We start from the raw sequence: 18,436 nt of genomic DNA on the forward strand, positions 1-18,436 counted from the left end.
CAGATGGTGAAGCGTGATTCATCCCTCCAGAGAACGTGTTTCCAATGCTTTTCCCTAGCCAACGTGCATCAACACCTGCATTGCTTGCTGTTTGGGGGTTTTAGGCTGGGTTTCTGTACAGCACTTTGAAATATCTGCTGATGTAAGAAGGGTTTTATAAATACATTTGATTTGATCTTCAGTCAGGCCATTATACTGCCAATGTTTGTCTATGGAGATTGCATGGCGGTGTGCTCAATTCTATACACCCGTCGGCAACGGGTGTGGCTGAATGTGAAGGGGTGTCCACATATGTATACACACACACACACACACACACACAAAGGTATCTCATTGTTCGTCCTATATAGGGCTTCATAATGTGACCTCTCCATGTCCCTCTAATCTATACTTTCCATAGTTTAACTTAATGGCTAATTAACAATTCTTCCTATCTCCATCACCTGTACTCCAGACGGAACCCTATTCCAGATGTAGTGCACTATATAGGGAACAGGGAGACGATTCGGGTACAATCTATGCTTTCCCGTTTAACTTGATGGTAAATTAACAAGACCTCCTTTCTTTATATGATGAGGACGAGGTTTCCCTGGTTGTCCAGAGAAACCCCACTGAGGTAATGGGATGAGTTTTCCCTGGTTGTCCAGAGAAACCCTACTGAGGTTATGGGATGAGTTTTCCCTGGTTGTCCAGAGAAACCCTACTGAGGTGTTGGGATGAGTTTTCCCTGGTTGTCTAGAGAAACCCTACTGAGGTAATGGGATGAGTTTTCCCTGGTTGTCCAGAGAAACCCTACTGAGGTAATGGAATGAGTTTTCCCTGGTTGTCTAGAGAAACCCTACTGAGGTTATGGGATGAGTTTTCCCTGGTTGTCCAGAGAAACCCTACTGAGGTAATGGAATGAGTTTTCCCTGGTTGTCCAGAGAAACCCTACTGAGGTAATGGGATGAGTTTTCCCTGGTTGTCCAGAGAAACCCTACTGAGGTGTTGGGATGAGTTTTCCCTGGTTGTCCAGAGAAACCCTACTGAGGTAATGGGATGAGTTTTCCCTGGTTGTCCAGAGAAACCCTACTGAGGTAATGGGATGAGTTTTCCCTGGTTGTCCAGAGAAACCCTACTGAGGTAATGGGATGAGTTTTCCCTGGTTGTCCAGAGAAACCCTACTGAGGTAATGGGATGAGTTTTCCCTGGTTGTCCAGAGAAACCCTACTGAGGTAATGGGACGAGTTGGAAGACATCAACTAAAGGAATCCAACTTGATTTAAATAGTGTATTAGTGGTCTGTTACAGGGACGGCCCAACAGATAATGGGTATTTCCCTGAACCTGGGAGACAATGTCTTATTTGAAATGGAGTGTGATGCCGATGGTTTAAAATCCAAGATGGAACTTGTGTGTAAACATTCATTCATTTGGCTGTTGTTGTTGAAATGGTGACGGCTACCACACAATCACACTACAATAGAATTTAGTCCAACTGTAATTAGTCAAAAACAAGAAGTTAAACTTGGAGCTCATTAATTCCTAACAAATAGCTCTCCTCGGGCTACAAGCAATTTCAGGATTTTAGCTTTTTTTTTCGTCTTAAACTACAGCATAAAAAAAGGGACGAAGCAACAAACATAAAAGTACACAAACAAACGTAATACTTGGCAATACTAAAACAGGACAGAAAATCCCTTGGAACACAAATATCCATGTATTATTTATTATTTAATTATTCGAGTAGAGTATTATGGTACAAGCAAACAACAGGTGTGTGTCTTCAGACCAGGGTCAGGACAGTCCAGTTTACTTAGCAGACCTCCTAGTCCTTTTGTCCCAGGAGAAGTTGGCTCCGTACGACTTCGCTCTGGGCTTCTTCTCCATCTTCTCTGTGATGTCGTAGCTCCAACCTGAGAACATAAACAGCTCAGATGAGAGGAAATGAAGCCACGGGGGCCAAGAACAGCTTGTGTATTCGTCTTGGATCAATTCCCATTCACTATTTTTTTTTATTTTTTATAAAGTGTGAGACATAAACACGTGTCGTCAGAAAGCTGTGTATAGACAGAACCGCACTAATCTCTATCCTGCTATGATAAACAAAACACGTGTCCTTGAGTTAAGTGTATCAGCGTCACCCTCAACCAACGACGAGCGGAGGTCGGTAAAAGAGGGATCTTCGGGATCTAACAGTGTGTGATTGTTTACCGTTTTTCTCCGCGAATGCGACAGCGTCATCCTTGGAGGTGAACGTAAGGTTCACGTTGGACATGGGGTCACCCCTGAGAGAACAAATAGAAAGCCATGTGATAACATAACCATTCAAAACTAGCTTGAACGTATCAACATTTCAGGCAGATTTTCTCACAAAATAAAAAAAATATTATTATAATTTTTTTTTAAATGTTAAAATCACATATCACCACCCAGTGACGTTTTTTGGGGTTAGGGTTCTGACTGGAAACAGGTATTTAATATATCTTACGTGGAGGCCCATCCCATCAGAGGATTTTCCCAGCGTTCCCGGGTGTCGAAGTCAATCTTCCACTTCTTGGTTCCGTGGGCTCCTGACTGCATGGCTGTGCGGGCCGGCACAAAGATGTGCACCTTGCGGGTCTTTATGTGTTCGTCGGGAATCCCGGTCAGAGTGGAGATGTCCTGAGGGTGAGAACCACAAACACACGCATTAGTAGGGGGTGTAACGGTAAATCATATTCATGGAAACCAAATGAATACATCAAAAATGCATTTTAAAAAAAATGCCTCAAGTAAATCTGAGCTGATAAATCATTTCATACTATTCCTGCGGACGTTGTAAGCAAAATTCAAATCTTAAAAATTGTTGCATTTCAAAATGTCCTTTTTTGTCAGGTGCAGCTGAGAGCTAGTTCTATACGATGGAGAGTAGTGGGGGGGGGTTGGATAAACCGGGATTGGGGGACATTTTGTCTTCCCAACGGCAACGGACAGAGAGTTGTGGATAAAACATGTCGTCGCCACGCTCAACATTTACACCGGCATCGACACAGTATACCGGACGGAAACGCAAATTAACAACACAACATCATCTCTGGTCTGCATTCAAGCAGCCCTTTGGCAGCTGATTCTGACCGGAAAACAAAGAAATTACAAGAGATCGATAGGTAGGCTACGTTTACAATTTTTAACAGTCATTGGTTTTACACCTGCATTGCTTGCTGTTTGGGGTTTTAGGCTGGGTTTCTGTACAGCACTTTGAGACATCAGCTGATGTACGAAGGGCTTTATAAATACATTTGATTTGATTTGATTGGTTTATAGCCGCAGATATTTCGTCCATTCTAGGTGGGTTTCAGCAACTCATGAAAAAGCCCTTAAGCAACGTAACAAACTTCCCTACTGCGTCCATTTCAGTAACAAAACAAAAACAGGTAGTTTAGACAAGGGAGCACTTACAGATGCTGGTCATTTTTTTTACATTTTCATGAAATTCAGAGAATTTTGGGGAATAACGTTGAGTAAAGGATGTGAAACGTTTATAGCAACAGAGTGGAAAAGGGGCCATGTGTTTGGACAATGAAGACACTGCAGACCAGTACAGCCAATAAGCACCATATTAGGCCTATATGCAAATAAGTAATTTCCCTACACGGGCCCCTAGACAATCTGTACAAATAGTTTTTATGGTGATCTATTTAATAGGCTATACCCTTCCATCATACACTATGAACTGGACTGTGTGTTTACAGGCAGTAGGGCCTGTCATCATTCACTATGAACTGGACTGTGTGTTTACAGGCAGTAGGGCCTGTCATCATTCACTATGAACTGGACTGTGTGTTTACAGGCAGTAGGGCCTGTCATCATTCACTATGAACTGGACTGTGTGTTTACAGGCAGTAGGGCCTGTAATCATTCACTTTGAACTGGACTGTGTGTTTACAGGCAGTAGGGCCTGTCATCATTCACTTTGAACTGGACTGTGTGTTTACAGGCAGTAGGGCCTGTCATCATTCACTATGAACTAGACTGTGTGTTTACAGGAAGTAGGGCCTGTCATCATTCACTATGAACTGGACTGTGTGTTTACAGGCAGTAGGGCCTGTCATCATTCACTATGAACTGGACTGTGTGTTTACAGGCAGTAGGGCCTGTAATCATTCACTTTGAACTGGACTGTGTGTTTACAGGCAGTAGGGCCTGTCATCATTCACTATGAACTGGACTGTGTGTTTACAGGCAGTAGGGCCTGTCAGTCACTATGAACTGGACTGTGTGTTTACAGGCAGTAGGGCCTGTAATCATTCACTTTGAACTGGACTGTGTGTTTACAGACAGTAGGGCCTGTCATCATTCACTATGAACTGGAATGTGTGTTTACAGGCAGTAGGGCCTGTCATCATTCACTATGAACTGGACTGTGTTTACAGGCAGTAGGGCCTGCCATCATTCACTATGAACTGGACTGTGTGTTTACAGGCAGTAGGGCCTGTCATCATTCACTATGAACTGGACTGTGTTTACAGGCAGTAGGGCCTGTCATCATTCACTATGAACTGGACTGTGTGTTTACAGGCAGTAGGGCCTGTCATCATTCACTATGAACTGGACTGTGTGTTTACAGGCAGTAGGGCCTGTCATCATTCACTATGAACTGGACTGTGTGTTTACAGGAAGTAGGGCCTGCCATCATTCACTATGAACTGGACTGTGTGTTTACAGGCAGTAGGGCCTGTCATCATTCACTATGAACTGGACTGTGTGTTTACAGGCAGTAGGGCCTGTCATCATTCACTATGAACTGGACTGTGTTTACAGGAAGTAGGGCCTGCCATCATTCACTATGAACTGGACTGTGTGTTTACAGGCAGTAGGGCCTGTCATCATTCACTATGAACTGGACTGTGTGTTTACAGGCAGTAGGGCCTGTCATCATTCACTATGAACTGGACTGTGTTTACAGGAAGTAGGGCCTGTCAGTCACTCTGGACTGTGTGTTTATTCACTATGAACTGGACTGTGTGTTTACAGGAAGTAGGGCCTGTCATCATTCTGTGTTTACTGGACTATGAACTGGACTGTGTGTTTACAGGAAGTAGGGCCTGTCATCATTCACTATGAACTGGACTGTGTTTACAGGAAGTAGGGCCTGTCAGTCACTATGAACTGGACTGTGTGTTTACAGGAAGTAGGGCCTGTCAGTCACTATGAACTGGACTGTGTGTTTACAGGAAGTAGGGCCTGTCAGTCACTATGAACTGGACTGTGTGTTTACAGGAAGTAGGGCCTGTCAGTCACTATGAACTGGACTGTGTTAACAGGAAGTAGGGCCTGTCAGTCACTCTGAACTGGACTGTGTTTACAGGAAGTAGGGCCTGTCAGTCACTATGAACTGGACTGTGTTAACAGGAAGTAGGGCCTGTCAGTCACTATGAACTGGACTGTGTGTTTACAGGAAGTAGGGCCTGACATTCACTATGAACTGGACTGTGTGTTTACAGGAAGTAGGGCCTGTCAGTCACTATGAACTGGACTGTGTGTTAACAGGAAGTAGGGCCTGTCAGTCACTATGAACTGGACTGTGTGTTTACAGGAAGTAGGGCCTGTCAGTCACTATGAACTGGACTGTGTGTTAACAGGAAGTAGGGCCTGTCAGTCACTATGAACTGGACTGTGTGTTAACAGGAAGTAGGGCCTGTCAGTCACTATGAACTGGACTGTGTGTTAACAGGAAGTAGGGCCTGTCAGTCACTATGAACTGGACTGTGTGTTAACAGGAAGTAGGGCCTGTCAGTCACTATGAACTGGACTGTGTGTTAACAGGAAGTAGGGCCTGTCAGTCACTATGAACTGGACTGTGTTAACAGGAAGTAGGGCCTGTCAGTCACTATGAACTGGACTGTGTTAACAGGAAGTAGGGCCTGTCAGTCACTATGAACTGGACTGTGTTAACAGGAAGTAGGGCCTGTCAGTCACTATGAACTGGACTGTGTGTTAACAGGAAGTAGGGCCTGTCAGTCACTATGAACTGGACTGTGTGTTAACAGGAAGTAGGGCCTGTCAGTCACTATGAACTGGACTGTGTTAACAGGAAGTAGGGCCTGTCAGTCACTATGAACTGGACTGTGTTAACAGGAAGTAGGGCCTGTCAGTCACTATGAACTGGACTGTGTTAACAGGAAGTAGGGCCTGTCAGTCACTATGAACTGGACTGTGTTAACAGGAAGTAGGGCCTGTCAGTCACTATGAACTGGACTGTGTTAACAGGAAGTAGGGCCTGTCAGTCACTATGAACTGGACTGTGTTAACAGGAAGTAGGGCCTGTCAGTCACTATGAACTGGACTGTGTGTTTACAGGAAGTAGGGCCTGTCAGTCACTATGAACTGGACTGTGTTAACAGGAAGTAGGGCCTGTCAGTCACTATGAACTGGACTGTGTTAACAGGAAGTTAACAGGAAGTAGGGCCTGTCAGTCACTATGAACTGGACTGTGTTAACAGGAAGTAGGGCCTGTCAGTCACTATGAACTGGACTGTGTTAACAGGAAGTAGGGCCTGTCAGTCACTATGAACTGGACTGTGTTAACAGGAAGTAGGGCCTGTCAGTCACTATGAACTGGACTGGACTGTGTTAACAGGAAGTAGGGCCTGTCAGTCACTATGAACTGGACTGTGTTAACAGGAAGTAGGGCCTGTCAGTCACTATGAACTGGACTGTGTTAACAGGAAGTAGGGCCTGTCAGTCACTATGAACTGGACTGTGTTAACAGGAAGTAGGGCCTGTCAGTCACTATGAACTGGACTGTGTTTTAACAGGAAGTAGGGCCTGTCAGTCACTATGAACTGGACTGTGTTAACAGGAAGTAGGGCCTGTCAGTCACTATGAACTGGAACTGGTACTGTGTTAACTGGAGGAAGTAGGGCCTGTCAGTCACTATGAACTGGACTGTGTTAACAGGAAGTAGGGCCTGTCAGTCACTATGAACTGGACTGTGTGTTTACAGGAAGTAGGGCCTGTCAGTCACTATGAACTGGACTGTGTGTTTACAGGAAGTAGGGCCTGTCAGTCACTATGAACTGGACTGTGTTAACAGGAAGTAGGGCCTGTCAGTCACTATGAACTGGACTGTGTTAACAGGAAGTAGGGCCTGTCAGTCACTATGAACTGGACTGTGTTAACAGGAAGTAGGGCCTGTCAGTCACTATGAACTGGACTGTGTTAACAGGAAGTAGGGCCTGTCAGTCACTATGAACTGGACTGTGTTTACAGGAAGTAGGGCCTGTCAGTCACTATGAACTGGACTGTGTTAACAGGAAGTAGGGCCTGTCAGTCACTATGAACTGGACTGTGTTAACAGGAAGTAGGGCCTGTCAGTCACTATGAACTGGACTGTGTTAACAGGAAGTAGGGCCTGTCAGTCACTATGAACTGGACTGTGTTAACAGGAAGTAGGGCCTGTCAGTCACTATGAACTGGACTGTGTTAACAGGAAGTAGGGCCTGTCAGTCACTATGAACTGGACTGTGTTAACAGGAAGTAGGGCCTGTCAGTCACTATGAACTGGACTGTGTGTTTAACAGGAAGTAGGGCCTGTCAGTCACTATGAACTGGACTGTGTTAACAGGAAGTAGGGCCTGTCAGTCACTATGAACTGGACTGTGTTAACAGGTAGTAGGGACTGTCAGTCACTATGAACTGGACTGTGTTAACAGGAAGTAGGGCCTGTCAGTCACTATGAACTGGACTGTGTTAACAGGAAGTAGGGCCTGTCAGTCACTATGAACTGGACTGTGTGTTTACAGGAAGTAGGGCCTGTCAGTCACTATGAACTGGACTGTGTTAACAGGAAGTAGGGCCTGTCAGTCACTATGAACTGGACTGTGTTTACAGGAAGTAGGGCCTGTGGACAGTCACTATGAACTGGACTGTGTTAACAGGAAGTAGGGCCTGTCAGTCACTATGAACTGGACTGTGTTAACAGGAAGTAGGGCCTGTCAGTCACTATGAACTGGACTGTGTTAACAGGAAGTAGGGCCTGTCAGTCACTATGAACTGGACTGTGTTAACAGGAAGTAGGGCCTGTCAGTCACTATGAACTGGACTGTGTTAACAGGAAGTAGGGCCTGTCAGTCACTATGAACTGGACTGTGTTAACAGGAAGTAGGGCCTGTCAGTCACATTGAAAGGGAGTAGCAACAGTGTGACTTTAGATCATTAGAACACATTCACCTGAATGGATTTCTGTGAATATGTAAAACACCACGGGGAGTCCGCTTACATTTGGGAACATTTACAGTCCTATTGAACAAACCACCATGAAAAAGGTAGTCTCCCTCTCTCTCTCAGTTATGTACATCAACAAGATCAACAACTAATGTTAGCCAGAGCAAGATAATCTAACGAGGGTACATCAGATAAACCCTCTCCAACTCTTTCAGCTGGTTCTAAACAATCTGTACATATTAGTAAAGACTAGATAACATTGAGAATAGTCTGAGGGGTGTGCAGCTTGAGGCAAAGGACAGGGCACAAGAGACAGGGCACAAGCCCCCCCCCGACTTTTCACAAATAGTCCATAAGTGGCATCATGCAGCCCAGATAGGTTTTGAATTAAGACAAGGGTTTGCATCATTCACAACTACACTTGTTAACTGGTAAATTCCCATCTCCCACATGGTCAGAGACGTAGCAGAGTGGAAACTGGAGAGGCCCAACATAACAATCCTGTCACAATAGACGATGGCCAATAACACTGTGAATGATGTCACAATAGACGATGGCCAATAACATTGTGAATGATGTCACAACAGACGATGGCCAAGAACACTGTGAATGATGTCACAATAGACGATGGCCAAGAACACTGTGAATGATGTCACAATAGACGATGGCCAAGAACACTGAATGATGTCACAACAGACGATGGCCAAGAACACTGTGAATGATGTCACAATAGACGATGGCCAAGAACACTGAATGATGTCACAACAGACGATGGCCAAGAACACTGTGAATGATGTCACAATAGACGATGGCCAATAACACTGTGAATGATGTCACAATAGACGATGGCCAAGAACATTGTGAATGATGTCACAATAGACGATGGCCAAGAACACTGTGAATGATGTCACAATAGACGATGGCCAAGAACACTGTGAATGATGTCACAACAGACGATGGCCAAGAACACTGTGAATGACGAATATTGTAAATGGCATGTCATTTTCCCGGTGTACCGAAACCTAACAGTGACCACAAAAACCACAAAACGTCAGTCACTATGAACATTGTTACAGGATTTGAAGAACACTGTGAATGTGTACAGAAGTATGGCCTGTCAGAACACTATGAACATTAACAGGGTTGTATTCATTAGTGAAAAAAACCACAAAACGTAGCAAAATGTTGTTAACAGGAAGTAGGTTGTAAAAAAACTGAGAAAAAAACCGAACGAGCTGTAGTCCCTCCTGGTTTCACAAGTTGTTTTTTTTGTGCCTTATTAATAAGGACTAGAATTATTTGGATATACAAGATCTGTGTGGTTGAGATAATTAAAAGTTAGGCCTAAATTGTAAATAATGTAAATGGATGACTGATTATCACTTATTTTTGTGGTTATAACATTTCAAAAATGTTACCTAATACAGTTTTCAAAAACGTTGACCAACACTTGACTTTATGACCGACTAGTTTGTGACAACTGAAAAAGAATGTGGATGTAAAAATAAAAATAAAATAAAAAATAAACAAATAAAAAAATCTAGAGATGTAAATTCCTATTTTGTTTACATATTACAGAGTCCATGACATGCACATTTTATAACAATATTCAACTAATTAAGCGGCTTAATTTCCCCATGTGTGTGTTTTTCTCCCCTTTCCCAGACGGCGATTTAAAGAGCTGGCTCCTTGGCTGCTAACTGTCGTCAGGATCCTGCCTGGAGTTCCTTCGAACATATTCTGTCAAGTGGACCCATAACCAGGTTTCCAGCCAACCTTTTTTATGGGAGTAAAGAACGTATTAAAAAAAAAAACATTAAAAATGTCATGAGGAGGCCTGATGGAAACAGGAAACAGAAAACTTCTCAGTCGACTTTCCAAATGTCGACAAAACAAAAATACTCTCGACAAGGTGGGATCTTTTGGTTTCTGTAAAGAGAAATGTATTTATACAGGAAAAATGGAAGGTGGAAAGTGATAATAAATATTGATTATAATGACCATTATATGGAAGTAAACTTTGGAGTCACATTAAATGTTTTGCGGTCCTCCCTCCACGACTCATGAAACCATGCAGTTTATGAGGCTACAGATGAAATAAGTTATGAACTTCAGGGTGGTGAAAGTGCAATGTGAATGAGCTCGATTCTCCTTTCCAATAAATATTGACCGTTTTTATTCGGTCGACATGATCAACGCCATTTGACAAATACAAAACAATGTTGCTGTCCTGTCTATGATAATCTCATCATTAAGTAGGCTATACTATAGTGGAAACGGTTGGCTAGAGCGCAAGTGCCAATACAACAGAACACCTTCCTAATATTGAGTTTCACCCTCAGAACCACCTCTATTCATCTGGACATGGACTCTACAAGGTGTGGAAAGCGTTCCACAGGGATACTGGCCCATGTTGACTCCAATGCTTCCCACAGTTGTGTCAAGTTGGCTGGATGTCCTTTGGGTGGTGGACCATTCTTGATCCACACAGGAAACTGTTGAGTGTGAAAAACCCAGCAGCGTTGCAGTTCTTGACACAAACTGGTGCGCCTGGCACCTACTACCATACCCTGTTCAAAGAGACTTAAATCTGCTGTCTTGCCCTATTCACCCTCTGAATGGCTCACACACACAATCCAGGTTTCAAAGGCTTAAAAAGTCCTCCATCTACACGTCTCCTCCCCTCCATCTACACGTCTCCTCCCCTCCATCTACACGTCTCCTCCCCTCCATCTACACGTCTCCTCCCCTCCATCTACACGTCTCCTCCCCTCCATCTACACGTCTCCTCCCCTCCATCTACACGTCTCCTCCCCTCCATCTACACGTCTCCTCCCCTCCATCTACACGTCTCCTCCCCTCCATCTACACGTCTCCTCCCCTCCATCTACACGTCTCCTCCCCTCCATCTACACGTCTCCTCCCCTCCATCTACACGTCTCCTCCCCTCCATCTACACGTCTCCTCCCCTCCATCTACACGTCTCCTCCCCTCCATCTACACGTCTCCTCCCCTTCATCTACACGTCTCCTCCCCTTCATCTACACGTCTCCTCCCCTTCATCTACACGTCTCCTCCCCTCCATCTACAAATAAAAAAATCGCCTCCTCCCCTTCATCTACACGTCTCCTCCCCTCCATCTACACGTCTCCTCCCCTCCATCTACACGTCTCCTCCCCTTCATCTACAACTTCCTCCCCTCCATCTACAGTGGATCTTCCCCTCCATCAACAAGGATCATAGAAATCCCTGGGGGAGTCACATCCATCTACAGTGTCATGGAAAGAAACTTCAGGGTGCATCTAATGTTTCCTCCCCTCCATGTATAAAATACAAACATTTCTGTCCCCTCCATCTAGAGTTGAAAATGCAATGGAAACCCATTATTAATCTACAGTCTTTTCCCCTTACATCTTTAACGCAAACAACAGAACACTTTAATATTCATCTACACGTCTCCTCCCCTTCATCTACACGTTCAAAGAGATCTCCTCCCCTTCATCAACACGTCTCTGGAAACACGTCCTCCCCTTCATCAACACGTATCCTCCCCTCCATCTACACAGATGTCTCCTCCCCTCCATCTAAATCTGTCTCCTCCCCTCCATCTACACGAACCTCCTCCCCTTCATCAACACGCTCTCCCCTCCATCTACACGTCCCTCCTCCCCTCCATCTACACGAACCCTCCCCTCCATCTACACGCTACTCCCCTCCATCTACACGAACCTCCCCTCCATCTAACACGTCTCTCCCCTCCATCTACTGTCCTCCCCTCCATCTAACCCTCCATCTACACGCTCCTCCCCTCCATCTACACGTCTCCTCCCCTCCATCTACACGAACCCCTCCCCCTCCATCTACATCAGAGATCTCCTCCCCTTCATCTACACGCCTCCTCCCCTTCATCTACACGTCTCCTCCCCTTCATCTACACGTCTCCTCCCCTTCATCAACACGTCTCCTCCCCTTCATCAACACGTCTCCTCCCCTTCATCAACACTGATTGAAGTGGATTTAACAAGTGACATCAACAAGGACCAGATTTCACCTGGGGATTCACCTGGTCAGTGTCATGGAAAGAAAAGGTGCATTTAATGTTTTCTACACTCTGTGTATAACAAACATTTCTGTGACAAAACCATCGGTAGAGTTGAAAATGCAATGGAAACCCAATTAACTTTAAGTGTTTTATCTGGTACATGGGAATTTAACCGCAAAAGGTATTTTTATGTGATTTACATAAAACGCAGCTTTTTATGAACAAGTCAATTTGATGGAAACACGTCTCTGGTGGGAAAATGCACATATTGTTTATATATGCAGATGTTAGAATATTTGCATGAAAATCTGTTGCCAATTGGATGGAAACCTAGCTACTGAACCCCTAGCTACTGAACCCTAGCTACTGAACCCTAGCTACTGAACCCTAGCTACTGAACCCTAGCTACTGAACCCCTAGCTACTGAACCCTAGCTACTGAACCCTAGCTACTGAACCCTAGCTACTGAAACCTAGCTATTGGTGGAGATTGGGGGAATGGGTCACTGCAGTTCCTTACTGATAAACATGAACATGTTTAAGTAATGAGATGGGGGGAAAGAGAGATGGGGGGGATTAAAGAGAGATGGGGGGGGATTAAAGATAGATGGGGGATTAAAGAGAGATGGGGGGGGATTATTAAAGAGAGATGGGGGGGGGATTAAAGAGAGATGGGGGGGATTAAAGAGAGATGGGGGGATGGGGAAAGAGAGATTAAAGAGAGATGGGGGATTAAAGAGAGATGGGGGAAAAGAGAGATGGGGGGAGAGAGATGGGGATAAAAGAGAGAGATGGGGGATGGGGGGGAAAGAGAGAGATGGGGGAAAGAGAGAGATGGGGGGATTAAAGAGAGATGGGGGGATTAAAGAGAGATGGGGGGGATTAAAGAGAGATGGGGGGGATTAAAGAGAGATGGGGGATTAAAGAGAGATGGGGGATTAAGAGAGAGATGGGGGGATTAAAGAGAGATGGGGGAAAGAGAGAGATGGGGGATAAAAGAGAGAGATGGGGGATAAAATGGGGGGAGAGAGATGGGGGATAAAAGAGAGATGGGGGGGAAAGAGAGATGGGGGGAGGAAAGAGAGATGGGGGAGGAAAGAGAGATGGGGGAAAGAGAGAGATGGGGGAAAGAGAGAGATGGGGGAAAGAGAGAGATGGGGGGAAGAGAGAGATGGGGGATAAAAGAGAGAGATGGGGGATAAAAGAGAGAGATGGGGGGATAAAAGAGAGATGGGGGAGGAAGAGAGAGATGGGGGGGAAAGAGAGATGGGGGAGGAAAGAGAGATGGGGGAGGAAAGAGGGGGAGATGGGGGAGGAAAGAGAGATGGGGGGAGGAAAGAGAGATGGGGGGAGGAAAGAGAGATGGGGGAGGAAAGAGATGGGGGAGGAAAGAGATGGGGGGGAGAAGAGAGAGATGGGGGGGAAAAGAGAGAGATGGGGGAAGTTACACATTTTCTAAACTTGATTTCTGCCAAGGAAAACATTTTGGGACTATGTCCAACAATGGACTAATGAAACAAACGTCATAAAATAGTTTGGAATTTTTATTTTTCAGTTTTTTATTTTTTTACATGGGGGAGGGGGACTAGTAACTTTATGACCAAACTTCATCAATGACGAAGTAACAGCCATTTTTCATACTTTGATCTGGTTTAATCCAAATATCATCACATTTCCTGAAAAAAAAAACAGGAAAAAAAAACATGATTTTGACTTTTCATGACATTTAATAAAGTTTGATGTTTTGAAGTAATGGGTATTTATTAAAAAAAAAAAAAAAATGTATTCTTTGGTCGGCAGAGTTTTTCCCCCCCCACCACTCAACTCTTATGGTTGGTCGCGACGTCAGACACCTCAATTAGTGGGTCACAAAGCAGAACGTTTTGAGGACCTGCGGACTAGGATACTCCCTCCGAGAGACACCGAGTTAAACTGTGTGACTGGATGAGTCCTTCCTGTATTTTCCATTGGGAGATTAGGCGAGGTGAGCAAGCCGACAAAAACACTTTAGTCTGCAGACTGGAAATAACTATTTCAGCAAAGTGTGTTTTAAAGTTAACTACTTGCGAAAAATGAATCACTTAATTTTTTTTTTTTTAAACTGGCATCCGTCATATATTTCAGACATGAACAGCATGAAGCCCAAATATGTCACTATTAAAAACAGACTTGAAGTCTTGTTGAGACTTTGATTCCTCAAAACTCTGAAATGCTTGGCAACAAATGTTATGTTAGAATTATGATCCTATCAGGAACACAGCCAATGGACTCCCAGCAATGGCTCAAGTTACAAAAACAACCATTTCTTATTCAACAAGAAATAGCACCTCCCCTGTTTCAATCAGTTTTCAGATTATTTTTATTTATGTTCATTTGAAAATGGAACATAATACCCCAGAGGTGAACAAACTTATCAAAAATCTGCAAATAGCAGTTGCATGTTGCATAGCTCAAAAATTGATCAAATAAATCCAAATTTAAATAGATAACTTAGCCTAGTCAATAAACCTTGACCTAAGTGGAACACAAAGACCCTGAGCACCACTAGCCTGGTCCCTGGTGGTGCAGGAGAAAAAAGGGGAAGGAAACCCCAACCTTTGGCTATATAATATATGCATATTCCTGGTTCAACTGAAGCCCATTCAGAGCCCTATAGAGAACCTGGTCCAATTCTTCTGGGAATTAGCAAACAAAAGCAATGGGGAAGTCGGCTACCAAACCCAGACCAACCTCCCAGCACACCAGGCCACAGCCACCCAGGACTGGAGGGCATTCCCCTTTCAATACTTGGATTTCACACATTTTGATGGCCATTACAACTTCAAAAGAATGACATTTTCATCAGTGTCTGTCATCTGCCAGTTGATTTGTATAAAAGGCGGTCTTTTGGCACGAACTCCACACAAGAGCCAGCAGCAGAGCTTTTTCAACTGGCCCGCCCGCACAGGGCCAACTGGCCCGCCCGCACAGGGCCAACTGGCCCGCCCGCACAGGGCCAACTGGCCCGCCCGCACAGGGCCGCCCGCACAGGGCCGCCCGCACAGGGCCGCCCGCACAGGGCCAACTGGGCCAAAGACGATCAATTATATTGACAAGATATTCAAGTAACCGCTCTAACAACAGAGTACATGTCCTCAAAGATGGAAGGCAGGTGAGATCAGGTTGGACCATTCTAATGTGGACACAATGAACAACTGGTACAACTAAGGACAAACACACACACAAATCTTTGAAAAAAACTGTACATATAGTTGAGTGAAGACTGATCAATTACAGGGCGACGACTCCTAAAATGGTATACTACACTCTTTATAGTGCACTACTTTTGACCAGGGATAAAGGGGACTAGGGTGCCATTTTGGACACAACCTTAGGCTGTGGTTGGACAGGGACACTGGGCGGTTGTTCTGTGGTCTCTTTGTGGTCAAAGTGGAAAAAGGAAAGAGCCCTGGTCCACATGGTGTTCATATTTAAAAGTTGAGTGGAGACAATTACAACTGTGGTTGGACCAGGGGTAGGGGGAATTCATTACGGAAAACTTTTTTGTTTTGTTTTACCAAGCAGAAGGAAACAGGGAGGAACCTCAGTTTGGAGAAAATGGTTTGTAAGCCACTCCAGGACACTGACAGTGGTTGTTCTGTGGTCTTGTTGTGGCCCAAGAGGATGAGAGCGGAATGACTAGTGCTCCTGGTCCATCTGACAAAACATCACCCTCAAGAGATGAGGGCATGACGATCTGTCTCCCAGACATGTATACGAGACTTGCAACTTTCACAAAATTCCATGGATTTCCAGGAATCGCAGTTGGAAGATTCTCACATTTCCTTGTAATTCCAAGGAATGTCTTTGAGAAGCCCAGCCAATGTGATATTTCAGTTGTTTTCTTCTTCTGAAAACCTGTTGTCACTGTCATTATGGGGTATTGTGATGTCATTATGGGGTATTGTGTGTAGATTGATGAGGGGGGAACTATTTCAATACATTTTAGTAATTATTTTACCTTTATTTAACTAGGCAAGTCAGTTATGAACAAATTCTTATTTTCAATGACTGCCTATGAACAGTGGGTTAACTGCCTTGTTCAGGGGCAGAACGACAGATTTTTACCTTGTCACCTCAGGGATTCGATCTAGCAACCTTCCGGTTACTCGTCCAACGCTCTAACCACGAGGCTACCTGCCGCCAAGGACAGTATAAGGCTGAATAAAGTAACAAAATGTGAAAAAAAGTCCAGGGGTTTGAATTAGTGCTGGGCGATACAGCCAAAATATCATATCAAGGTATAAAGAAGACGACTATTTTATGTTTTTAAATAATAACATCTCTAAATTTGCTTTATACGAAGGGCAACACATACAGGTGAAGTCAGAAGTTTACATACACTTCGGTCGGAGTCATAAAAACTTGTTTTTCAACCACTCCACAAATTTCTTGTTAACAAACTATAGTTTTGGCAAGTCGGTTAGGAGATCTACTTTGTGCATAACACAAGCTATTTTTCCAACAATTGTTTAGAGACAGATTATTTCACTGTATCACAATTCCAGTGGGTCAGAAGTGTACATACACCAAGTTGACTGTGCCTTTAAACTGCTTGGAAAATTCCTTCTGATAGGCTAATTGACATCATTAGAGTCAATTGGAGGTGTACTTGTGGATGTATTTCAAGGCCTACCTTCAAACTCGGTGCCTCTTTGCTTGACATCATGGGAAAATCAAAAGAAATCAGCCAAGACCTCAGAAAAAAAGTCTGAGTTCATCCTTGGGAGCAATTTCCAAATGCCTGAAATGCCACGTTCATCTGTACAAACAATAGTATGCGAGTATAAACACCACAGGACCACGCAGCCTCCATACAGCTCAGGAAGGAGACGCGTTCTGTCTCCTAGAGATGAAAGTACTTTGGTGCAAAAGTAGCCCATACATGGATCCTCCAGTAGCCCCAACAGGGATCCTCCAGTAGCCCCAACAGGGATCCTCCAGTAGCCCCAACAGGGATCCTCCAGTAGCCCCAACAGGGATCCTCCAGTAGCCCCAACAGGGATCCTCCAGGGATCATCCAGTAGCCCCAACAGGGATCATCCAGTAGCCCCAGGGATCCCCCCCAACAGGGATCCTCCAGTAGCCCCAACAGGGATCCTCCAGTAGCCCCAACAGGGATCCTCCAGTAGCCCCAACAGGGATCCTCCAGTAGCCCCAACAGGGATCCTCCAGTAGCCCCAACAGGGATCCTCCAGTAGCCCCAACAGGGATCCTCCAGTAGCCCCAACAGGGATCCTCCAGCAGCCCCAACAGGGATCCTCCAGCAGCCCCAACAGGGATCCTCCAGCAGCCCCAACAGGGATCCTCCAGCAGCCCCAACAGGGATCCTCCAGCAGCCCCAACAGGGATCCTCCAGCAGCCCCAACAGGGATCCTCCAGCAGCCCCAACAGGGATCCTCCAGCAGCCCCAACAGGGATCCTCCAGCAGCCCCAACAGGGATCCTCCAGCAGCCCCAACAGGGATCCTCCAGCAGCCCCAACAGTACACGTTGTTGTTGTTGTTGTTGTTAAGGTATCCCTGGACCAACACATCTCAGGGTTGGGTACCTCAAGTACCCCCAGGGTTGGGGGTACTGGAGGACCAGGGTTGGGGGTACTGGAGGACCAGGGTTGGGGGTACTGGAGGACCAGGGTTGGGGGTACTGGAGGACCAGGGTTGGGGGTACTGGAGGACCAGGGTTGGGGGTACTGGAGGACCAGGGTTGGGGGTACTGGAGGACCAGGGTTGGGGGTACTGGAGGACCAGGGTTGGGGGTACTGGAGGACCAGGGTTGGGGGTACTGGAGGACCAGGGTTGGGGGTACTGGAGGACCAGGGTTGGGGAAACAGTGGCCTAGGCCAAGCATACACTCCTAATGTTATGCTTTTGCAATAAGGTTGTATGGGTTGTATCCCGTCATTTTAAAAGGTAGTCCTTCATTCAAAATAAAATAAAAAGTTGTCCTCTTCCTGGTCCAAGTCCATCATCTAGGAAACCTAATATTACCCTCCATTCTCAGGTTCCAATGACAATATCATCTGAAAGGCTTTCAGGACAAGGTCTGAATGACTGACTGATGAGGAAAACATGAAAAGTAACAAGTAGAAACTAAAGACCTCTTCTCCACAGCATGCACATTCACTTACTGGAGAGAACAACAACAAAACTATTATAGCGAATCACTTTC

At 45.2% G+C, this 18,436-nt stretch overlaps 1 protein-coding gene and 1 long non-coding RNA gene across 5 annotated transcripts in view; one reads left to right on the forward strand and one right to left on the reverse strand.

The window, feature by feature from the left end:
* Nucleotides 1–367: 367 nt before the first annotated feature.
* Nucleotides 368–1,536, forward strand: LOC127911847 (uncharacterized). 4 transcript variants are annotated; one of them, XR_008079621.1, is made up of 4 exons: nucleotides 368–583; nucleotides 630–800; nucleotides 847–1,030; nucleotides 1,215–1,536. It is a non-coding gene; the product is annotated as an uncharacterized LOC127911847 (long non-coding RNA). The 4 variants fall into 4 exon arrangements; XR_008079619.1 differs by having other exon boundaries at nucleotides 939–1,030; XR_008079620.1 differs by lacking the exon at nucleotides 1,215–1,536 and adding an exon at nucleotides 1,031–1,175 and having other exon boundaries at nucleotides 847–984.
* A 155-nt stretch (nucleotides 1,537–1,691) lies between these two features.
* ndufs4 (NADH:ubiquinone oxidoreductase subunit S4) overlaps nucleotides 1,692–18,436 on the reverse strand; it is a 40,479-nt gene continuing 23,734 nt past the window's right edge. The window contains exons 3-5 of the mRNA XM_052479731.1: nucleotides 2,470–2,642; nucleotides 2,193–2,266; nucleotides 1,692–1,894 (exon numbers count right to left, since the gene is read on the reverse strand). Of these exons, the coding sequence (XP_052335691.1) occupies nucleotides 1,791–1,894; nucleotides 2,193–2,266; nucleotides 2,470–2,642 (351 nt within the window). The 3' untranslated portion in view covers nucleotides 1,692–1,790. The remainder of the gene's footprint in view (nucleotides 1,895–2,192; nucleotides 2,267–2,469; nucleotides 2,643–18,436) is intronic.

The sequence above is a fragment of the Oncorhynchus keta genome, chromosome 25 (genome assembly GCF_023373465.1).
Source record: "Oncorhynchus keta strain PuntledgeMale-10-30-2019 chromosome 25, Oket_V2, whole genome shotgun sequence".
NCBI lineage: Eukaryota > Metazoa > Chordata > Actinopteri > Salmoniformes > Salmonidae > Oncorhynchus > Oncorhynchus keta.